Source organism: Carica papaya, chromosome 4, assembly GCF_054855325.1.
Source record: "Carica papaya isolate Zhongbai chromosome 4, ASM5485532v1, whole genome shotgun sequence".
NCBI lineage: Eukaryota > Viridiplantae > Streptophyta > Magnoliopsida > Brassicales > Caricaceae > Carica > Carica papaya.
Genome location: NC_142312.1, coordinates 23,828,687 through 23,848,348, shown reverse-complemented (window position 1 = coordinate 23,848,348; position 19,662 = coordinate 23,828,687). Strand labels below are relative to the sequence as shown.

Sequence of the window (19,662 nt, the reverse complement as noted above, 5' to 3'; positions counted from 1 at the left end):
ATTGACAAAATTCCAAAAAATAAAAAAGGTAAAAAAAAAAAATCTGCTAACCAAATTCAAAGCCAAACAAGGTGTATGAATCTATTTTTAGTACTAAAAATGGAAAGAATGAGTTGTACGGCACGGCACTTACTGAATAAAGATTTTCAAACTCTTACTAACAAAAGCAAACATCTCATTCTTAGCTATGAAAAACCGCGTTTGGTGTTTACAACCACGCAAGCTTTTCTCTTTTTGAATTCCTGCCTGCTTTCACACAACACTCATTTTCTCTTCTAAAAGACCTCTTTGGAATCTAGGACTATGCTAAACTCCGACTTCTGTTCATCCGCAACAAACAATCTTCCCCGAAAATTCTAAGCTGCCTCAGGGGAGAGACTTCCTCTTAATCTCCATGTTCACACCTAAGCCAATCCCTCATCCATATAAAACGAAACCTACCCCCCCACCAAACTCTCTAGTCATTTTTCTACCTTCTATAATAATAACCAAGGGCTTCTCATTGCCATAACCCAAATCTCAAATCCCCATCAAATGGCAAGCTAACCCTCTGGAATCCTAATATACAGTCTTAGTAGTTCCATGATTCCGACCCGATCAAATATACTACCATCATAACTATGCAGCTTGTATTACCACAAACAAACATATTGGAATTAACAAAGGCAACTAGCACTTCATAGCCAACAACACTATGGATTTATATTAGAATAACAGACACCCGAAGGAACTATCTTTCTCCCTCAAACCTCTTTTTTTTTTTTTTTGGACCACCATTAGGATAACTATCTTTTATACGTGACATTTAGGAAGTCCGGTTTCATGCTCTGCCAAAACTGCAGCAAGTTATATTCATATGAAGTTCGCCATCTAATAAAAACTGTCAGTCATGAGTGTAACCTTTCAGTCTTAAAGAAATCAGTTTAGAGAAGAAAAAGAATCACCGAGACATTCTAAGCAACCTACAAACTTAACAGAATTACCAATCAATTTGGAAGAATATGAGTAGATAGAAACATGTCTAGGCTACCGAGGAAATCTTTCTGACATGCGAGGAAGATTTTAGGTCAAACACTCAGAATGTTTTACTAAAACTGCAAAGAAACCAACTTTAAGTCTTACAAATAGAAGGTGATGTATCATGTGCTAACCTAGTAAAGAAGAACATATCCTATTTTAGTACTCAGATGAGAAGTAAAGACATCAGCAAATAAATCATTGATAATATATTCATCTGATGTATATCTTCTCTTCTCTTTCATGATATCAAACTGCAGAAACCTAAGCTGAAAACCCGATCTCCAACATTTCACGCCAGGTTGCAAACAGCTTATTAGTTCGAAAATTTTAAATTAGTCCATGAGAAGAGCAGGGCATAATCCATTAAAAGGATCCCAGCATATAATAAACCCGATTTCTATATCCACCATTTCCACAGCTTCAAAATCCAAAAATAAATCCAAAGTCCAAACATTCTCACCATCCCAAATGTAAGTGCTGAACTAATGTATTGCATGAAACCGTAAAGACATTTATTGAGGTCAAAAGGGAAGTGCACAACCACAGATAAACCCTATACTGAATAGAGGACAACTAGAAATATGAATTCTGTTGAAGTAAGCTTCATAGCCTACTTCTGCAGTTGATTCCTACAGAAAGAAAATTAATTCACCCAAAAAAGAAAAAGAAAAAAAAATGCCAACCTAAATGAACAAATTGTTAATCTACCATTAGATAGTAAAACAAACCCACATTGTTTCTCTCAAGCTGGCAAGAGCAATATAAAATCAAACAACACAAATCTTACAGAACGAATCAGGAGTCAATTTTACCACACGTGAAGAACTAGATATGGTCATTGTAATCCTTCCATGGTTTCACAACATTCACACAGGTTAGATGAAAATGGTAAAGAAAGAATGACGCAAGACGCAAAAGCTTTTCTTCTACTTTGAATTGTAAGAGATATAGATGAGACCCCGAGGAAAGAAAAAAGCCAAGAAAATAAAATATCAGAAACTGTCATCAATAATTACCATTTACAGAGGAACTGTAACTTAAAATGGAGACATCTTTACTCCAATCAATCGTGATGGCGCCACTCATCCTCGTTAAAGAATAGGAATCGGATTGCCAATGAGCCCCCAACTCTATTAAAATCCTCATCAAAAAAATTTTCTTCCAATAAACCGCGCACCTTGAGAGAAACCCTCTAGGTACAAGAACATTGGCGAAAAGACTTGTTGAGACTTTAACTGAGGAATTCAGTTAGAGCACGTTTCATACCGGTCTTTCACCTTGAGCAGCTGCCTTCTCTTAAAAACCAAGAACCCAAAAACACCAAACTGCAGTATTGCAGCAATGCCAGCGAACAACAGCCCAATCTTCTTCCCTGTGTTAAGCTTCTGCTTTGACTGTCGCAGTGGTGGTGGTGGTGGCGGTGGATGATGCCGACGCCTTCTTCTCCGGTGTGGTGGCGTTGCATTAGGGTACTCGTGGTTAAACACTGTTGGCGGCCGGGGAGGAGGAGGGGAGAATGGCGGAGACGGTGTCAAAGGTGGCAGAGGAGATGGTGTTAAAGGCGGCGGAGTCGGTGTCAATGGAGGGGATGGCGGCGGAGGTGGAGGTGGGGGTGGTGGAGGTGGAGGAGGTGGCGGAGGCGGTGGTGGAGGCGATGTGTTCTCTCCATTTTGTGATTGTGACTCGACGAGTAGGAAAGCATAGACGGTGAAAAGGAGGCCTGCAAGGACATAAAAGCTCGAAAATGGCGGCTCCATTTTGGAATATCGATCAAATGAAAAAATAAAAAATCTTCCCTCTTTCAGTCCAAATTTTGCTTCGGATTAGGGGTTTCAATGCATTCCTGCATCTGGGTTTGGCCCCTAATCCCGATTTTTCCTCTCCTTTCTTGACAAATCAGGGACTTGCAGGGCTATTTGATTAGTGTGCTAAAGAAAGCTAGGGCTTTTACATTGAAGAAAGGTCGTTTTTTTGAATCTAGGTATCTGCCAAGGATCGTTCAGGTGGAAAAATCAAGCCAAAAGGTCAAATGGGTTTGGTCCCAACATCTTGATTTCGTCCTCTTCCGCCCCCAATTCAAGACGTAGAATTTTGGTTACTAAAATAGAATCAGGGACAGCAAAACAACCAAAAAAAAAAAAAAGGTAGTCAATTTTTTGAATCTGGGTATTAATCTTTCGAAGAATCAAATGGATCTGGTCCAGATGCTTACACCAAATCTTCGAAACAGGAGAAAACGGAAGCTTAAAGGATTCCGGCGAAGAGAATCAGGGGCCTAAAACCTTAGAATAGAGTCTTCAATCTGGGTAGTTTTATTCTATAATTCAGTCCTTGAAATTGAGGAAGAAGAAGATAGATTAAGCAGAAAGAAACTACATTGATAAAGAAAGAATCTTCAACTTGCCAGAAATCAGAGAGAGGAAGAGAAGGTGGGTTTAAACGGTTGAAGAAGATGAAAGGATTTGCACAGGGAGAATCTTTTTAGGAAGTGCATGCAGGGGGAGAGAGATGGAGAGGGAGAAGATTAGTACATGACTTGTCAATGAATATCGTCAATTGGATTGGATTAATTTGTGGGCCACTTGTTTTGGATTTTGGGTTTTTGGGTTTTTTAAGAGCGACATACCTGGCCCATCCAAAATCTTTCCCATATCTTCCAAATTGGTATATTATGTATATATATATATATATATATATAGTTTCAATTTTTTTAAATATTTAAACAATGAGTAACAAAAAAATTATTTTTTTCATTTATATATAAATTTAACAAGGATTAAAAAAGAAAAAAAATTCATTTTAAAATTAATTGCATAGTCTTGCAAAATCATACAATTTAAACTATAAATTTAGTAACGAATTATACCAAAGTTTTGCAACATTCATTTTAAAAAACACACTAAACTCTACTTATATTACCTCTAAAATATATATTTTTTTCTTCTAAATACATTGTGTTTAATTTGATCATTATTTTTCTACTAACATATTAGTGGATTAAGTACTTGATTTAATTAAATCAAATATTATAAGTCAAGTTATCATCCGCTCATATTATAACTATAAAAAAACAAACTCTACATATTTAGTAAAGTTTGAACTCAGTGATCTTTAAGTAAATCCTACTTTTATCATTTTATTCTTAAAATTATTTTAAAATACTTTTTAATTAATAAATAAATAAATTAAATATTTACTTTTATTTTATCAAACATTATATATTATGTTATTTTGATTTATAATACATTAATAAAATAATAAATTATATATTAAAACTTATAATTTTAAAATAAAATATAAAAATTTTAACTATTGAACTGTCGTTAATTCTATAAATTTAACTTATAAACCAATATGTATGTATCTTTACATAATGCTTCCTAATTTATGGATATGTTTATACAAATAAGTTTGTATTTGTTGGAAAATTACATAAACAAACCAAAGAGCTGGAGAGATGAAACATAAATTTTGCATTGGAAATTGATGCTATGTTTCTCTCTGTGGCTAAAAACTTACCAATTGACTGGAGACCCATTAGAAGCAAAGAATTGAAGGATAGAACGATATGAAATGATGTCTGTGTGTGTATACATATATATATAACTATATTATTATATAATCACATGAAAAATAATACAATTTTGTTAAATTATTGAAGCATATCATATATATGATAATTTGGTTTGGAAAATTTGGATATTTTAGTTTATATCTCGGGTCAAAAGCAAGAGAAGAATTAAGCAAAACAACAAAGCAAGTAAATACTCAATCACCCATAATTATATATATATATATAGCTGGAAAAGAACCCTTTTAAAGTTCCGACAAATCACATCAGAACCCAAAATCATGCAACATGAGAAAAAGAGAGAGAGAGAGAGAGAGTTCTGTAAGCCCTACCTTCACCTATACATATTATATACATAGTTGAAAAAACAAAGTAGACGACGTCGATGGAGAAATGTCGCTCTAATATAGAGTATCTTGCCCTCTCAGTGTGTGTGTGTGTGTGTGTATACATACATATACATATCTATACACACACACACACACGCATACATGTAGCTGGAAAAAACACTTTTGTTCCAACAGATCACTTCAGAACCCAAAACCATGTAACCCTACTTACACCTATATATATATATATATATATATAGCTGAAAAGCCGAAGCAGCTACGTTTGAAACAAATAAATTTTATTTAAGAATTTATTTAGACATTAATATTTACTTTAAATAAACATAAAAGAATTGTATAAAACCATAGAAATTGAGTTATTGGACCAATTAATTATCTATAGTTCTAACAACATAAGACATACATCTATCAATTAAATAATATATAAATACTAATTATAATATTATATAAATATACATATGAAAATATAATTTTGTTCAAATATAACACTTTTTATGAAATAATTATTAAAGTAAATGGTGTTATAAAATTTATAAAAAATAAATAAATAAATAAAAAGACGATGACATGTGGGACCAAAACGGCAACAATTCGAATATGATGCTTACGTGGCAAAAATCTGTGTCGTGGAATGATATTTTAGTCACGCGCCTGGAAAGAGCGTGGAATCAGGGACAAAGACACATGAAGCCAGAGGGCGCGCAATTCAAGGACAGCCCCCTTCGCTTGGATTCCCATAATTCTCACTCTGTACTTACAATCAGTCAAACACGAAACAGAAACATTTTGACTTTTTCTTTTTCTCCATGCCGGTGCGTAATGCACATTAAGCGTATGTTAGCAATAAGGAATTGGTAAGATGAGATATATACATATATATATATATATATATATATATTTTTTTACACCACACCCCTAATTAAGAAAAATGAAATGGTTAAAAGATTCATTTGATTATTTTTTAAGGGGGTAAAAAAAAGGTCTAAAGGAATTCATCCTCCAAGCTGAAGCTAATTTTGAACCAAAGCATATTAACCCTCTCAAAATCGCATGATTCCCTGTAATTGTATCATATCTAATCTTTGCTATCATCTACTGATAGTTTCTATAGTAAACTATAAATTCTAATGAAAACTAATATATTAAAACTGTTGTTCATCTGAATTTCCATCTGACCTTCAATCCATTTCCTATCATCACTCGTTCCACAAAGCAAATATAGGAACCTGAGGAGCCAAAGCCAATCTTCCCGGTCCATTCTCACCATCATCGTTGCTATCATTTCTCTTTTCGTATTTCAGGTTCTGTGACGAGAAGTAACTACTCCGAGAGTAATCTTCCCCGCCTCCAATGCCATACTCACTAGCAATTCGAACACAACATTTTGGGCTATGTGGGCTTGATGAACTCGACTGGTCGGTGCTCCGAACAGCTATCAAAGGTGCACCATTATCAGCGCCACCACTTTGTTGCTGTTGATGATTATCATCTCTATCAGTGTTCCACACCAAATTGGCCAATTCATCTGGACCGCCGCTTGAGATGGCCAAAAGGGGCTGATGAGAAGCTGATGAAGTACAAGAATTATAGTCCTCGATGGCCGTTGGAGCTGTGTCTTTTGGTGAACGTTTAGCAAGATCACTCGCGATAAGCGTAGAACTCGAACATATTCTTTTTACGTCGTACCTACTTATATCAAAATTGGTCACTGCACTTGTTCCCCTAAATTTAATGGCTGCAATGTCATAGGCTTCTGCAGCTTCTTCTTGTGTGCCTACACATAGAAAAGTGTCTCAATTAACCCATTATATTTATTAAAAATCTTTTGATTAATTAAACTTATTACCAAGTCATGAGAATAAAGTGGGTCTTAATTAGGTGTTTATGCAATATAATGAGGGGAATTTATCTTGCATAACTACTGGTATATATTGATTTATCATCATATTTCTATTAATACATAGATTAAGGCATTGATAGAAACTTACTGTTAATCAGCATATATCCGCTATATAAAATAATTTTTAATAAAGATATAGATGAGGTGAAGCTTACTGAAGGTTCCTAGGTACAAATCCTTGTTTCCTGCAACCCTTCCTATTCTGGCTTGCCACCTTCCATGCTGATGATGCCTGCAAGCGGCGAAGAAAAAAGGAACTTGACATTACATGAAAGGAAAATGGAAAATACTTATATATATATATATAGCTTTTAAGCTAACGACATACTAATTTAGCATACACAGTGGATATGTATCATAAACATAAGATATATGTTTGCCTATAATTGTATCGGACAATGGAAAAGGCTGCAAAATGCAGTAAATAACGGGAAAACTTTATCATTTTTTTTAGTCGTCGCTTTCTGCCATTTTACCTTGTCACACCACGGTACATTGAAGCTCCTCTTGAAAATCCACTGCTTTTCCTGTAAAAAATATTAATATCATCAATATATACATATATATATGCCTTCCACATATAAAGTAACCATTTTTCCTCTTGAATCTGTTTGAACTTTGAAGAAGAACATGGTTTTAAGGAGATGGACAAACCTTCTCAACATGGCAACAAATTCTTGTCTGGACATATGTTTCATTTCTTCAAGCTCCTTCTCGTAAGTACTCAACTATATAATTAAATTTAAGTAATAAATACCAGGTGGATAAGTCATTAATTTATGATTAGAAACATTTTCCATCCACAAAAGAAAGAATAAGAAAATAAAACTTACAGGGAAATTTATATGAGTTGTTGGACCCCAATACTTCAAGGCAGCTAAATCATAAGCTCTTGCTGCTTTCTCTTCCTTATCATAACCACCTAATTATATAGATCATATATATATATATATGAATATATATACGTATATTTACACAAAGGATGAAGGAGAAAAAAGCATGCACATGACCCGATGCTCCCTCTTAATTAATAATTTTCTTCTCTCCCAAAGAACAACTCAAAAAGTAGTCACTGTTTTAAAATCCACAAAAATATATAACATTTTCATTTGAGCATGCAAAAGAGAACTTGATGGTGGAGGAGTTTCACTTACCAAGATAAACTGTAGAGGATTGAAGCAGTTAAAGGAGAAAGAGCCCAAAAAGCACAAACAAAATATTATCATCAGTTCATATATATCTGTATATATATACTTTTCACAGGCTGAAAAGATCAAAATGAAATTATATGAACTAAAATTCAAATCTGAATTATTAGTGGGTTCTTCTTCTTACGTACCTTGCCTTCCTTTCCTTGTTTGCCCTTCTTTTCTACAGCTATTATCCCACAAATGGGCCTCGTATCTTCCTGTCCATCTATGCCTAACATGTTAAACCCAAAAAAAGTATATTTACTTTTGAACAAAGTTATTAACTTTTAATGCTGTTGGATTAAAATAATAACGAAAATTTTGAAAATACCTTGTAACTCCACGATATTGAGAAGTTCTTTGCCCAAAAGTATCAATAGATTTGCGAGGAACCGGTTCTCTAGCAATGGCGGGTCGTTTACGGGTATCATCCCGTGCAATTGCAGGGCTTGTAGGGTTCATGGTGAGAGACAGTGACTGAAAGTTACAGACATTATCAACCTCGCCTGAAGATTTCTCACCAGAAAATGGAGTTTGCCTTAGCCAAGACTTTAAACCAGAAACTGTACTTGCTCTTTCAAAAGCCAAATGGTACGACGTTGTACCACTGTTAGGGCTTGGGACGTCCAATGAATTGCTCTGTGCTTCAAGGTTGTGATGATCAGTAGTGGCGATTAGGGTTTGTGGAGCTTGATTGTAAGTAGTGTAAGCTTGATATACTGAGGAAGGTTCGGTGATATTATCGTTATCTCCTGTCTCAGTTGTGTTAAAGCTTGGTGGTATATTAACATTGATTCTGCTCAGGGTTTGATCTTCTTCGGTTTGGCAATAGACTTTGGAATCATCAGACGGCGAGTTAGAGTAGCAGCAGCCTAAGAAATCTTCAAGCTTTGGACTTTCTTCACTTTCGCCCACCCCATTTTCATATCTCCATTCTATTAACATTCAACAAAGCTTACACTATATATATACATATGTGTATATATATGCACACACACGCACATGCATGTTGCATATACCAGGAATGGAAGCTAAGGTAGAAAAGCGTACCTTGAGGAGCAGCAGAAAGAGAAGAGCGTCTGAAAGGGTCAACAACACAGAGAGAACCATCGGAGCGCAAAGGCATAACAGACAAGTGAGGATGATGATGAGTAAACCCTCCATGCTCATCTCTATCAAGCCCTTGATCAATTCTCAGGTGGGGAGTCAGAGAGAAACCCAACCAATTACTCATCTTCTCTTTTTGAGAAAATTTTTATAAAAAATCAAAGAAATATCTTCTTCTACACCCTTGTCTAGAAAACACAACCTCACACAACTCCCAGACTTAACAGTGTTACATAAACCTCTCTCTCTCTCTCTCTGAAAATTTGCGTGTGGGGTTCTCTCTCTCACTGTGGCGCACTGGATTTTAAAGCTCAAATTTCAAAAAATATATATTTTTAATAACACCAAAACCTCGCTCGCTCGTCTCTTTTATGTCCTGAGGCTACGTTAGAGTAATGACGAATATTTCAATCTGTTTTCTAATAATTCTTGCGTTGAATTTCGTGCCACTTGTTTCATTTTCTTTTTCTTCTTCTCTCTTTTGTTGTTGCAGAGGGTAGCCACGCATTATCATTAATGTGGACATGACAAATTCAGTATATGATGGAGCTGTGAGTTGGTGTTTTTCAGGTATACCTATGAATTCTGAATTAACGGTATTGGGTTTATTCGCAAAAGTCTGGCGAAGTTTTTCTCGAGTCTTATTGGTCCACGTACGCATGCACATCGGAGTTATTGTCTTGGCTATTGTAGACTCCAAAAATCCCACATCGGTGGATTTTTAGGGGTATAATTGTAAATTAATATTGGCATTTAGAAGTAAGTCCCCTGGATCACAAAATAGAGAATGGAAGCTGAAGCTGGGCCATACACAAACATCTAACAAGTATTCGGAGAGAATATTTGTTACGAAGCCCAAATTTACATAAAAAAAATATTTTTATTATTTTAAAAAATAAAATGTGTTTCATTTATTTGCATATTTACCGAAAATACTCAGTTAAAAAATTTGTCAAAATATTTAATTTTTAATTAATAAATACTAATTTTGTGATTATTAAATTCTCAAGGTGGCTAAGTTGAAGGGTAAATTAACCAAACCACCTGTCAAATCTACCTTCTCTTCAACATTTGGGGAATGGATTCTTTCAGCTTTTTTTAAAGGTAGTTCTTTGGTGGCTTCTTTCATCATCATTGTTATTATTATTATTATTTTTCATAAAAAAATTAGATGAAATATATTATAAATTAACAAGTATAATTTTAAACAATAAATTCATGAGTTATCTTAAAAATTTTAAATAATATTAAACATCTTAATTATTTTATCATTATATTAGTGATGTGCTAATTTTTAACTAATCCTACCAATTTGAATTAATTATCATCGTTATGGGCACTACTAGAGGATATATGTCTAATGCATGGTCACCCTTCAAGGTAGCATTCACCTGCCTTGTTTCCATACCAATACACTATACGTATATATTGGTAGATATAATCTACAAGAATTGGAAGATGAGATGAGTGGCATACATAGTTTATATGATCATGCATTTGATATACTTAAGATATTAGTGATTGATACGAGTCAATATGTTTCAAAATATTAATAATTAAAGTGGATAAAATATTACTAAAATTTAATATACATATATATATATATATATATATACACATACATACTTAGCTTAAAGAATAACTATATATTAAATCATAGTCGACATATAAATATATATATATATATATATATATCAAATATTGCAATCATTCTCTTTACCACCCACTGAGTCATTGACAATAAAAGCCAATGATTATTGCTTGCATATCTCACAGTTAATATATAATTTTATTAAACTTCAAAAAACTTATGATCATAAAGGTTTTGAATTGCATTATCAGCCATCATATTTATCATTCAGAGAGCATTAAGTTAAAAAGAAACCCAACTATGTATAATGCCATCGTCATATATAATATTATATGCACATCATTCCATATAGCTCTATTATAAATTTATATAATTTTAGTTAAAATTCCACGGGTAAAATCTTCTGCAAATCCACGTCTCTTTCACGTAAGAAACCATTTCTACAATAATAATAATAATAAATTAAAAGTTAGAAACTATTTCTATATTAATCATATTATATATATATATATATATATATACAGAAAGTATGTGATGTAGTTAGGCATATGGATGGATGCATATGCCTGTTTACCCTAAGTGCTTCCATGTGATCCACCGTCTCTCCTCTCATTCAGTGAGGGTGACCCGTACTTTAATAATAAATTAATACAATCATGCCACATTGCACCAATGCATGAATATTCAAAAGTATTATTATTATTATTTATTTTTACCAAAAGTTTTAAGTTAGATTGTCGATATTTCTTTTATTCTATAAAACATTTATACTGTAAATTTCCTAGTGTGTGTGTGTGTGTATATATATATATATTAGCTTCATACTGTTCTTAACATTGGCAATGTAGTTAAAAGTAATAAATAATCTTAACAAATAAAATTAATTTATTGACCATGCGCTAATTATCATTGTTCCTCTTTATTTGCTTTTTCTTTTTATATATAGATTGCAGAAGTGCCTTTTAAAAGACAAAATGGTGTGTATATGTCTATATATGGTGTCTATATATATATATACATCTCTTTTTTCATCTCAACTTATTTGTATGGTTATTTATATAGATCTTCCTTGTTTAATACAAGGAAAACACTTATGCTTAATTAATTATTATATTAATTAATTAGGTAAATACACAAATTAATCATGACATTATACGTATAATTTTTATTAAAAATCACATATGAGAATTTAATTTAATTCAAATTCATAAGATTTAATATAAAAAGAGACATTAGAATTATTAAGTTAACATTAACTCATTTTTTTTTACTATCGCTTTATTATATATATATGTGTGTGTGTGTGTGTGAAAACAAATTCTGAACTTTAAAAAAAAAAAACATGATTATAGATAAAGGGTATATTCAAAAGAAATCATAAGTTACGTAGAAAAAAAGTTAGAATTTTGTTTGTATATTTACGTTTTTCTATTAGAACTATTGTAAAGGATGTCATAAATCCGATGTTAAATTAGACTATATATATAGAGGGAGATATATATATCTTTCCCTTGCCTGTATACCCATGTCCTCTTTCGATTTATCTTGTCTTTCTTTAACTAAAATTAGGCGTAATAACAGTAATTAGGAGTACCAACTTGTAATTAACTTTATATTTGTACAAGTAATTAACTAAAATATACTGTTAGAACTTTGGAAAATTTTACAAGTGTATTATTGATTATTATTCCATGAATGCCGCCATGATCGTGTCCTTTTCAACAGATCACTATCTACAGTAAGAAGCATATATTGTGTATATTTATTGGTGGTAGTTGGGTTTTCTTTTCTTCCACCTCAAGAAGTTTAGATGACATACTAGAGATAGCTCCTATACAAAATCCGCAGAATACATATATTCTGCCACTGTCTCTAGTTACACACTAGATAAAAAAACAAAAGTATACATATACAGCTCGTATATATATATATATAAAATAGATGAGCACATACATGGAAGGGGGAGAAGTGAAGAAGCCAATAGAAACCAAGAAAAGGATGCAGACTCACAGGGATGTTAACAAGGGAGCATGGACAGTAGAGGAAGATGCAAAACTAGCTGAGGTTATTGCAATTCATGGTGCTAAAAGATGGAACACAATTGCTGCCAAAGCAGGTGTATATTAGATATATATATACACAAAAACACACACACACACATATATGATGTGGGTGTTTTGAATCACATTAAAATTCACTTGGTGATAAAAAAGCGTGATGGGTTTTAATTTTGGCATTGTAATATGTTCTTTTTTCAGGTCTTAATCGGTATGGGAAGAGTTGCAGATTAAGGTGGATGAATTATTTAAGACCAAATATTAAGAGAGGCAACATATCAGATCAAGAAGAGGACTTGATACTTAGACTTCATAAACTACTTGGGAACAGGTTATAAAAAATTATTCATATACTACCAGCAGACCGGATTATAATTATATATATGTATATATATACAAAGAACGTATATATGGGTATACCTTGTTATATATTTTCTTAGTATATGTGTATGTGTATGTATATATAGGTGGTCTTTGATTGCTGGAAGACTACCTGGTCGAACAGATAACGAGATAAAAAACTATTGGAATTCTCATTTGAGCAAGAAAATAAAGCAGCAACTGAAAGAGAAAGACAGTGGAGGTAGTTCAGGGAGACTAGGATTTGCTGCTGATCAAAAAAGAAGAGCAAGTAGGGATGATGTGAAGAAGATGGTGGAGGTGAAGAGATCAGAAGAGAACACTAATAGTACAATATGTAATTTTAACATAGAGGAAGAAGAAGAAGATCATTCAATAATGGGCTTTAATATGGATGATTTTTTTGATTTCTCCAACGAAGATCCTCTGAAATTAGAGTGGATCAGCAGATTCGTTCAACTTTGATTCAATACGTACATTACATAATTAATTAATACAACTTTGTTGGTTCTTTAATGTGCTACAGACATTTTGAAATTCTAGTGCCATGACCCACATGATAATACTGTTTTTTAGTCATTGAGCTTTGTCTTTTAACGTAGATGAAAACAGGGGTGCTATGTCCAAGCTTTCATAGTTTTGTACGGTCGGAACATTTTGAGCCAAGGTGATCTTCGATTCTAACCAAAACTGAGTACGATTATAATCGGTAAATAATTGGAAATTGAAATATAAATAATTTGTTATCTTATCTATATTTTTGTATAAAATTTAGTCATAATTCAACTGTAAATCGATGAACACTTCTGACGATAATTTTTATAAATTTTAAAAATTTACTAATATTTTTAAATTTATTTAAAATATAACACAAGATAAATTTATGTTTATTGATATTTAAAGTAAATATGCGGAGAAATACTCAAAATCTAATTGTATGGTATTCTATAAAATGGTTAATTATTAAGCCGTAATTATTTAATTATCAAAAGTAAAAATCATTGAAAAATAAATTTTTAAACTCATAGATTTTCGAGTCTTAATCTTATGTAAATTTAATTTAATTTGTCTTTCTTTTCAATCGCTCTTTTGATTCCACAAATCTAATGATTCCTCCAAGAACACACAAGTCAAGCAAGTTGATTGAAATTCTTCATAAGTTTTGTCATTTAGGAATATGACACTCGGGAAACTAATGAATCATGTGTTCTACATTACTTAGCGGCCAATATGTAATGTCTTTCAATTTTTTATTTTTTATTTTGGACCAAATTTATAAAATTCACCCTGTAATTCAATCGATAAAATACTTAATTTTTTAATTTAAGTAATATGTGAATAATTATTTCGTAATTTATTTAAAATAATATTAAACTCAGATATCTAGTTTTCCGAACTTGCTGCCCTAACATCTATTAAAAATTGTCCTTATAATTCGAAAATTAATTTTACAACGCAAAGATAAAGTCGTAATACATATACACATATGCAAATATATGACATACTCTAGTTTTAAATTTTTCCTATTTGAATCAGGGAGAACCCGTAACTAGAATGCTAGAGTACATATATGGATAAACATATACGCGCATATATATATATTTATGTATATGTATATACGTATATATGCAGAAAGTCTAAACATGCAGATTAGTCAACCCTCTTGAGTCTGGTAAACGTGCAAGCTGGACTTGGTTTAATCCTGGAACCATTCTAACTCAGAGTCGATTAAAGAACACATAATATTTGATGATAGAAATTCCAGGTCAGTCAGAAGGGTATTATTACCAGAGAAGGAGAGGTCTTGATCAGAGACGAAGGTAGTTGGATGGCCATGATCATGATCATGATCATCGCGTCTGCTATTATTGTTTCCATGATCATTGTTGTTTTCCAAGTAATCAGACAGAAGAGGAAACCCATCAGCCGTATTGAGGAATTCTGACAGGAAATTATGGTCTAGCTCGACATCTATCATGAAATTATCCCGATCTGAATTATCAAGTTCAGAACAAAAATTAGGGTTTATAACATTTTCATCGACCTTGGAGGACCCAACAATTTCTGGGTCAGCTGGAGTGTTGACCACAAGCTTTGTTAATCTTGTTGCCTTGGTCCTGATCACCAGCTGACTTGTATCTATGTTAGGTGCCTCATGATTAATAGATGTTTTTGCAGTGGAGAAACTGTTTTGGTTTTTCTGTAACTTTTTTCCGATTTTTGTGTTCCAATAGTTCTTGATTTCATTGTCTGTTCGCCCTGGTAATCTTCCAGCGATTAGTGACCATCTGCATAACTCAGAGATTTTATCAGAATGAGTTAATTTGACATTTCAATCATTCACTGAAGTTTGATTATGATTGATAACCAAATTGTTAATCCATATTATTATTGACATATTAATGGGTTAATTGATAACTAATGATGTGATCCATGCACAATATGAAGATATGTATATATATATATATATATATATGTTTTAAAAAATTTACTAGATTTTGTGGGATTATACATAAGTTGGTAGACCTATAATCGTGATTAGCATATAATCATTAATTACTTTCATTAATTTATACATTAAATTTCAAGAAAACATGAGTCAATTTGGATTTGAGACCTGTTTCCAAGGAGGTTGTGGAGTCTGATAATAAGCTCTTCTTCATCATGAGTGATGTTTCCCCTCTTAATATCAGGTCTTAGGTAATTTAACCACCTTAATCTGCAACTCTTACCACATCTCTTGAGACCTGCAAGAACCAGTGCACGCATACATACATCAATATTTATCCATATCAATTAACATCGATCTAACCATATGTACGTGTATAAATGTTTTAATGTACTTGCATAAACACATAAAGGTGGGAATTCACTATCAAAAGAATCACTGTGTCGCAGAGAGGAAAGTTATTCTAAGTAGACACACACATATATATATATATGTAGATATATATGGGAATTATTAAATTTGATCACCTGCTTTTTTAGGAAGGTTTCTCCAGTTTCCATCACCATGGAGCTTAATGTAGTCTATAAGTATTTTGTCCTCCATTGCTGTCCATGCTCCCCTATTCAAGCCTTCCTTTGAACAACAAGGCTTCCTTCCCATTTTAATTCTTCTTCTTCTTCTTCTTTTTCTTCTTCTTCTTCTTCTTCTTCTTCACTTGTTATCTCAGTTTCTTAGTTGAGGGTCTGAAATGAAATCCTCAGATCTCCCAACACGGTTGAAGACAAGACCGTCAGACGTAGGCATATACGGTTGCTTTATATGTAATATATATTTAGGTGTGCGTGTGTGTGTATATATATATATAGGGCCAACTGTGGCTTACTTGCATTAGATAAATTTGTGTTTGAGGGCCATCGTTGCACGTGTCTCAGGTAACCGACATTTAGTCTGACAACAAAAAATAGAAAATTATTAGATTAATTGATAATCTCTATTTTTTTTTTCCATTTAAAATTTATCTCATAATATTATTTATTTATTCTAAAACTTTATTTTTTAAATAGAAAAGTTAAAATAATAAGACTATATTAAATAATAATTTTTATTAATTAATTAAATTAATAAATCAATAATAATGAAAAACAAACATAATATATTTATTAAAATTAAATTAATTTAATTAATTAATAAAAATTATCCTTTAAAAAAAATATTTAATATAGTCTTATTACTTTAACTTTTTTTAAAAATAGAAAAATAATAAATAGAAATGTTAATAAGCGAATTGTAGTAATAATTAAAAAAAAAAAGTATTAAGAATGAAAAAGTTAAATTTTGGAACCTCATTTAAAATTTATATACATATATGCTTGTTTTTGTTTATGGAAAAATATATAAATATAAATATATATGTTTACAAAGATTTATACATACATAAACCCTTATTGTTTTTAAACCTTAATTTGCTATGTGATTATAATCCTCAAGAATCAAGCGTACTTACCTGCCCTTCCGGACGTAGTTGAATTTTGATGGCTAATTTTTCCTTATTTTTTTCTCCTTTCGACATCAATCTAACCTTCCCTCCTTTGTAGGTTTTGTTGAAAGTTTGTTGGAAGTGTGGCACTGATTAACTCTAAGACTATAACAAATACATGCATTATAATATAATTATAATATTATTTTTTATTGGACAACACATATAATATTATAATAACATCATATAATAATAATAATGTATAGTAGGATCGTACCATAATAACAATATATAATATAATAATAACGATATATAATTTTTTTAAATTTAAAAAAGAAAAAAAAAAAACATGCTTGTACGGAATTCTTATATGCATGACGCAATGGCCATAGTGCGTCACTAGGCTTGTTTTTAATAATATTTTTCACTTTAATATTTACCATTTTAAAAAAAAAAAAAACAAAATCTTTTTTAAATTTTTTTTAAAAAAATGTTCCAACAAATTTAACACTCTATTTTTGGTTGTAAAACAAATATTGACTCATACACCCGACACTACTTTTCCAAAAGTCTAGGGAGTAATTAGTTATAATATATTTGGTAAATTCTATAAGTTGACTTTAAAATGTTTGTCAAGAAACAAAATTTTAAAATGTATGAATTATATTTACGAGTCATTTTGAGTAGTGAATATATCGAAAGGACTAACTACGACATTCCGATAACCAATAGGGTAACGGTGGCTGGTAGCAAAATAAATATATGAGTACATAAATAATTTATACAGTAGAAGAAAAATTATTTATCACAAAATATGATTTTCATATACAATATGAGGTCAATAAGTTAGCTTACAAAATATATACACAAATGTTGTTTTATCCTCTTCTTTTACAAAATGATGGTTCATTAGAGTACAATCGTTTACACACACTCAAATGTCTATTATAAGTATGCGAACAGATCTAAACAAACTTGATAGAGCAGTTCGGGGAGTGACTCCTTACATTCCACATTATCTAAGGGAACAGACTGAGATGAGTTCCATAAAACTCAGTAAATGAAATAGTATTTAAACTACGCTACTAAAGTTTTAAAAGTTATTTATTTTCAAAACGTGTTGTTACCTTCATAATTAGTGACTTATCTTTGGGGACCATTGTAAAATAAGTTCATTGAAAACACCATCCAAAACGTTTTGTAACACCCAAATTTATTATTTTTATTTTTTAATTTATTTTAATTTATATTAGAATTTTAGTTTAATTTTTTAATATTTAATTTATAAGGTTTTAATTTAATTTAATTTAATTTAATAAAAATAATAATAATAATAATGATAAAATATGGTAAAATTATTTTTGGGATTTAATTGAAATTGATTTTGAGAAAAATGGGTAAAAATTTAGATTTTGGGGGTGTTTTTGAAAAGAAAATCAGAAACCGGAGGTCAAAACGTAATTTAGAAAAGTTGTGCCACGTCAGCAGCCCAGTCAACAGCCTTGGCCAACTAGAACATGCCGCGTGCCAAGGAAGCTGACGCAGGACAGAGCCACGTGGGCGATCTGCGTGCACGCGATCGAACGGTCCAGATCTCATGCGTGCGGACGGCCCAGATCTCACGCATGTGGACGACCTAGATTGAATCACGCACGGACGGCCCAGATCGAATCGCGATGGACGGTCCAGATTTATTTCTATTTTAATCGCGATCAAACGGTCCAGATTAAATCGTGATGGACGGCTGAGATTAAAAGGGGAAGGTTATAAATAACCTCACCCACACTCGACCCCAAACCCTAGCCGTCAGTACCCTCGTCGGAGAAGAAGAACCAGTCACTGGAGGAGCCGGCCGCCACCACCCGCCGCCGCACCGGAGGGTTTTTCGACCGCCAAACGAGGTAAATTTTCTCCCCTTGGCTCATTTTTCGATGCTGAATCCGCCTATGGCCAAATCGGAGCCAAACCACCAGCCAATCGATCGGAAAACACCGCCGAAGTCCAGCGACGCCGCCGCAGCTTCCCTCAGTTTTTGCCTCCGATGAGGCCCTTTCCAGTTCCCGTTCGATGCAATTTTTACACCACTGTGATCACCGTCCTTTTCTCTACAGGTTGATCGGAGCAAAATATTAAACCACGACTCGCGCCGGAGAAGCCGCCGCACCCGAGAGCTCCGCCGCCGGTAAGTCTCAGTTTTTTGTGATTTTTTGGCCCACAGAGGGCCCTAGGGTTGTTTTATCGCAGGAACCAATGCAAGTTTGGCCGAATTCGGCCAAAAACGGCCAACCCGTGGCGGATCGCCGCCGCGGGCGGCGGTGCCGTCGCCGGAGCACGGTGGAGCTGTCGTGCCAGAATTCCGATATTGGTCGAAAAGGGGCCCTGGGCCTGATTTGGGGTTTTTTGGGACACGTGCAGGTACCGGTAGTGTATTTCAGTTTCCCAGAGAAAATTTAGGAAATTTAGGGACAACCCGTAGGTGCATTATAGAGCCAATTTCAGACCCCGAAACAAGTAAGAATTTCTCACCCTATTTCCTATCACAGTATTAAAGCTCAATAAATAATAAAACGGCATTTCATGAATTAATACA

At 32.9% G+C, this 19,662-nt stretch overlaps 4 protein-coding genes across 4 annotated transcripts; 1 reads left to right on the top strand and 3 right to left on the bottom strand.

Moving 5' to 3' along the window:
• Window positions 1–1,803: 1,803 nt before the first annotated feature.
• On the bottom strand, window positions 1,804–3,554 carry LOC110818311 (hydroxyproline-rich glycoprotein family protein). Its single transcript, XM_022047129.2, has one exon. It carries the CDS (start codon window positions 2,775–2,777, stop codon window positions 2,265–2,267), a length of 513 nt encoding a protein of 170 aa, XP_021902821.1. The 5' UTR covers window positions 2,778–3,554; the 3' UTR covers window positions 1,804–2,264.
• A 2,418-nt stretch (window positions 3,555–5,972) lies between these two features.
• Window positions 5,973–9,433, bottom strand: LOC110818396 (Integrase-type DNA-binding superfamily protein). Its single transcript, XM_022047275.2, has 9 exons — window positions 9,082–9,433; window positions 8,363–8,966; window positions 8,181–8,263; window positions 7,996–8,004; window positions 7,675–7,763; window positions 7,496–7,569; window positions 7,318–7,368; window positions 6,997–7,073; window positions 5,973–6,715 (listed from the first exon to the last, which is right to left on the bottom strand). The coding sequence occupies exons 1-9, from the start codon at window positions 9,263–9,265 to the stop codon at window positions 6,138–6,140; spliced, it is 1,749 nt and encodes a 582-aa protein (XP_021902967.1). The 5' UTR covers window positions 9,266–9,433; the 3' UTR covers window positions 5,973–6,137.
• A 3,197-nt stretch (window positions 9,434–12,630) lies between these two features.
• On the top strand, window positions 12,631–13,642 carry LOC110818465 (transcription factor MYB82-like). The gene is made up of 3 exons (XM_022047365.2): window positions 12,631–12,845; window positions 12,988–13,117; window positions 13,254–13,642. Exons 1-3 carry the CDS (start codon window positions 12,671–12,673, stop codon window positions 13,609–13,611), a joined length of 663 nt encoding a protein of 220 aa, XP_021903057.2. The 5' UTR covers window positions 12,631–12,670; the 3' UTR covers window positions 13,612–13,642.
• A 1,188-nt stretch (window positions 13,643–14,830) lies between these two features.
• On the bottom strand, window positions 14,831–16,358 carry LOC110818464 (transcription factor MYB1-like). Its single transcript, XM_088218270.1, has 3 exons — window positions 16,123–16,358; window positions 15,764–15,893; window positions 14,831–15,434 (listed from the first exon to the last, which is right to left on the bottom strand). The coding sequence occupies exons 1-3, from the start codon at window positions 16,253–16,255 to the stop codon at window positions 14,843–14,845; spliced, it is 855 nt and encodes a 284-aa protein (XP_088074396.1). The 5' UTR covers window positions 16,256–16,358; the 3' UTR covers window positions 14,831–14,842.
• Between the last annotated feature and the right edge of the window lie 3,304 nt (window positions 16,359–19,662).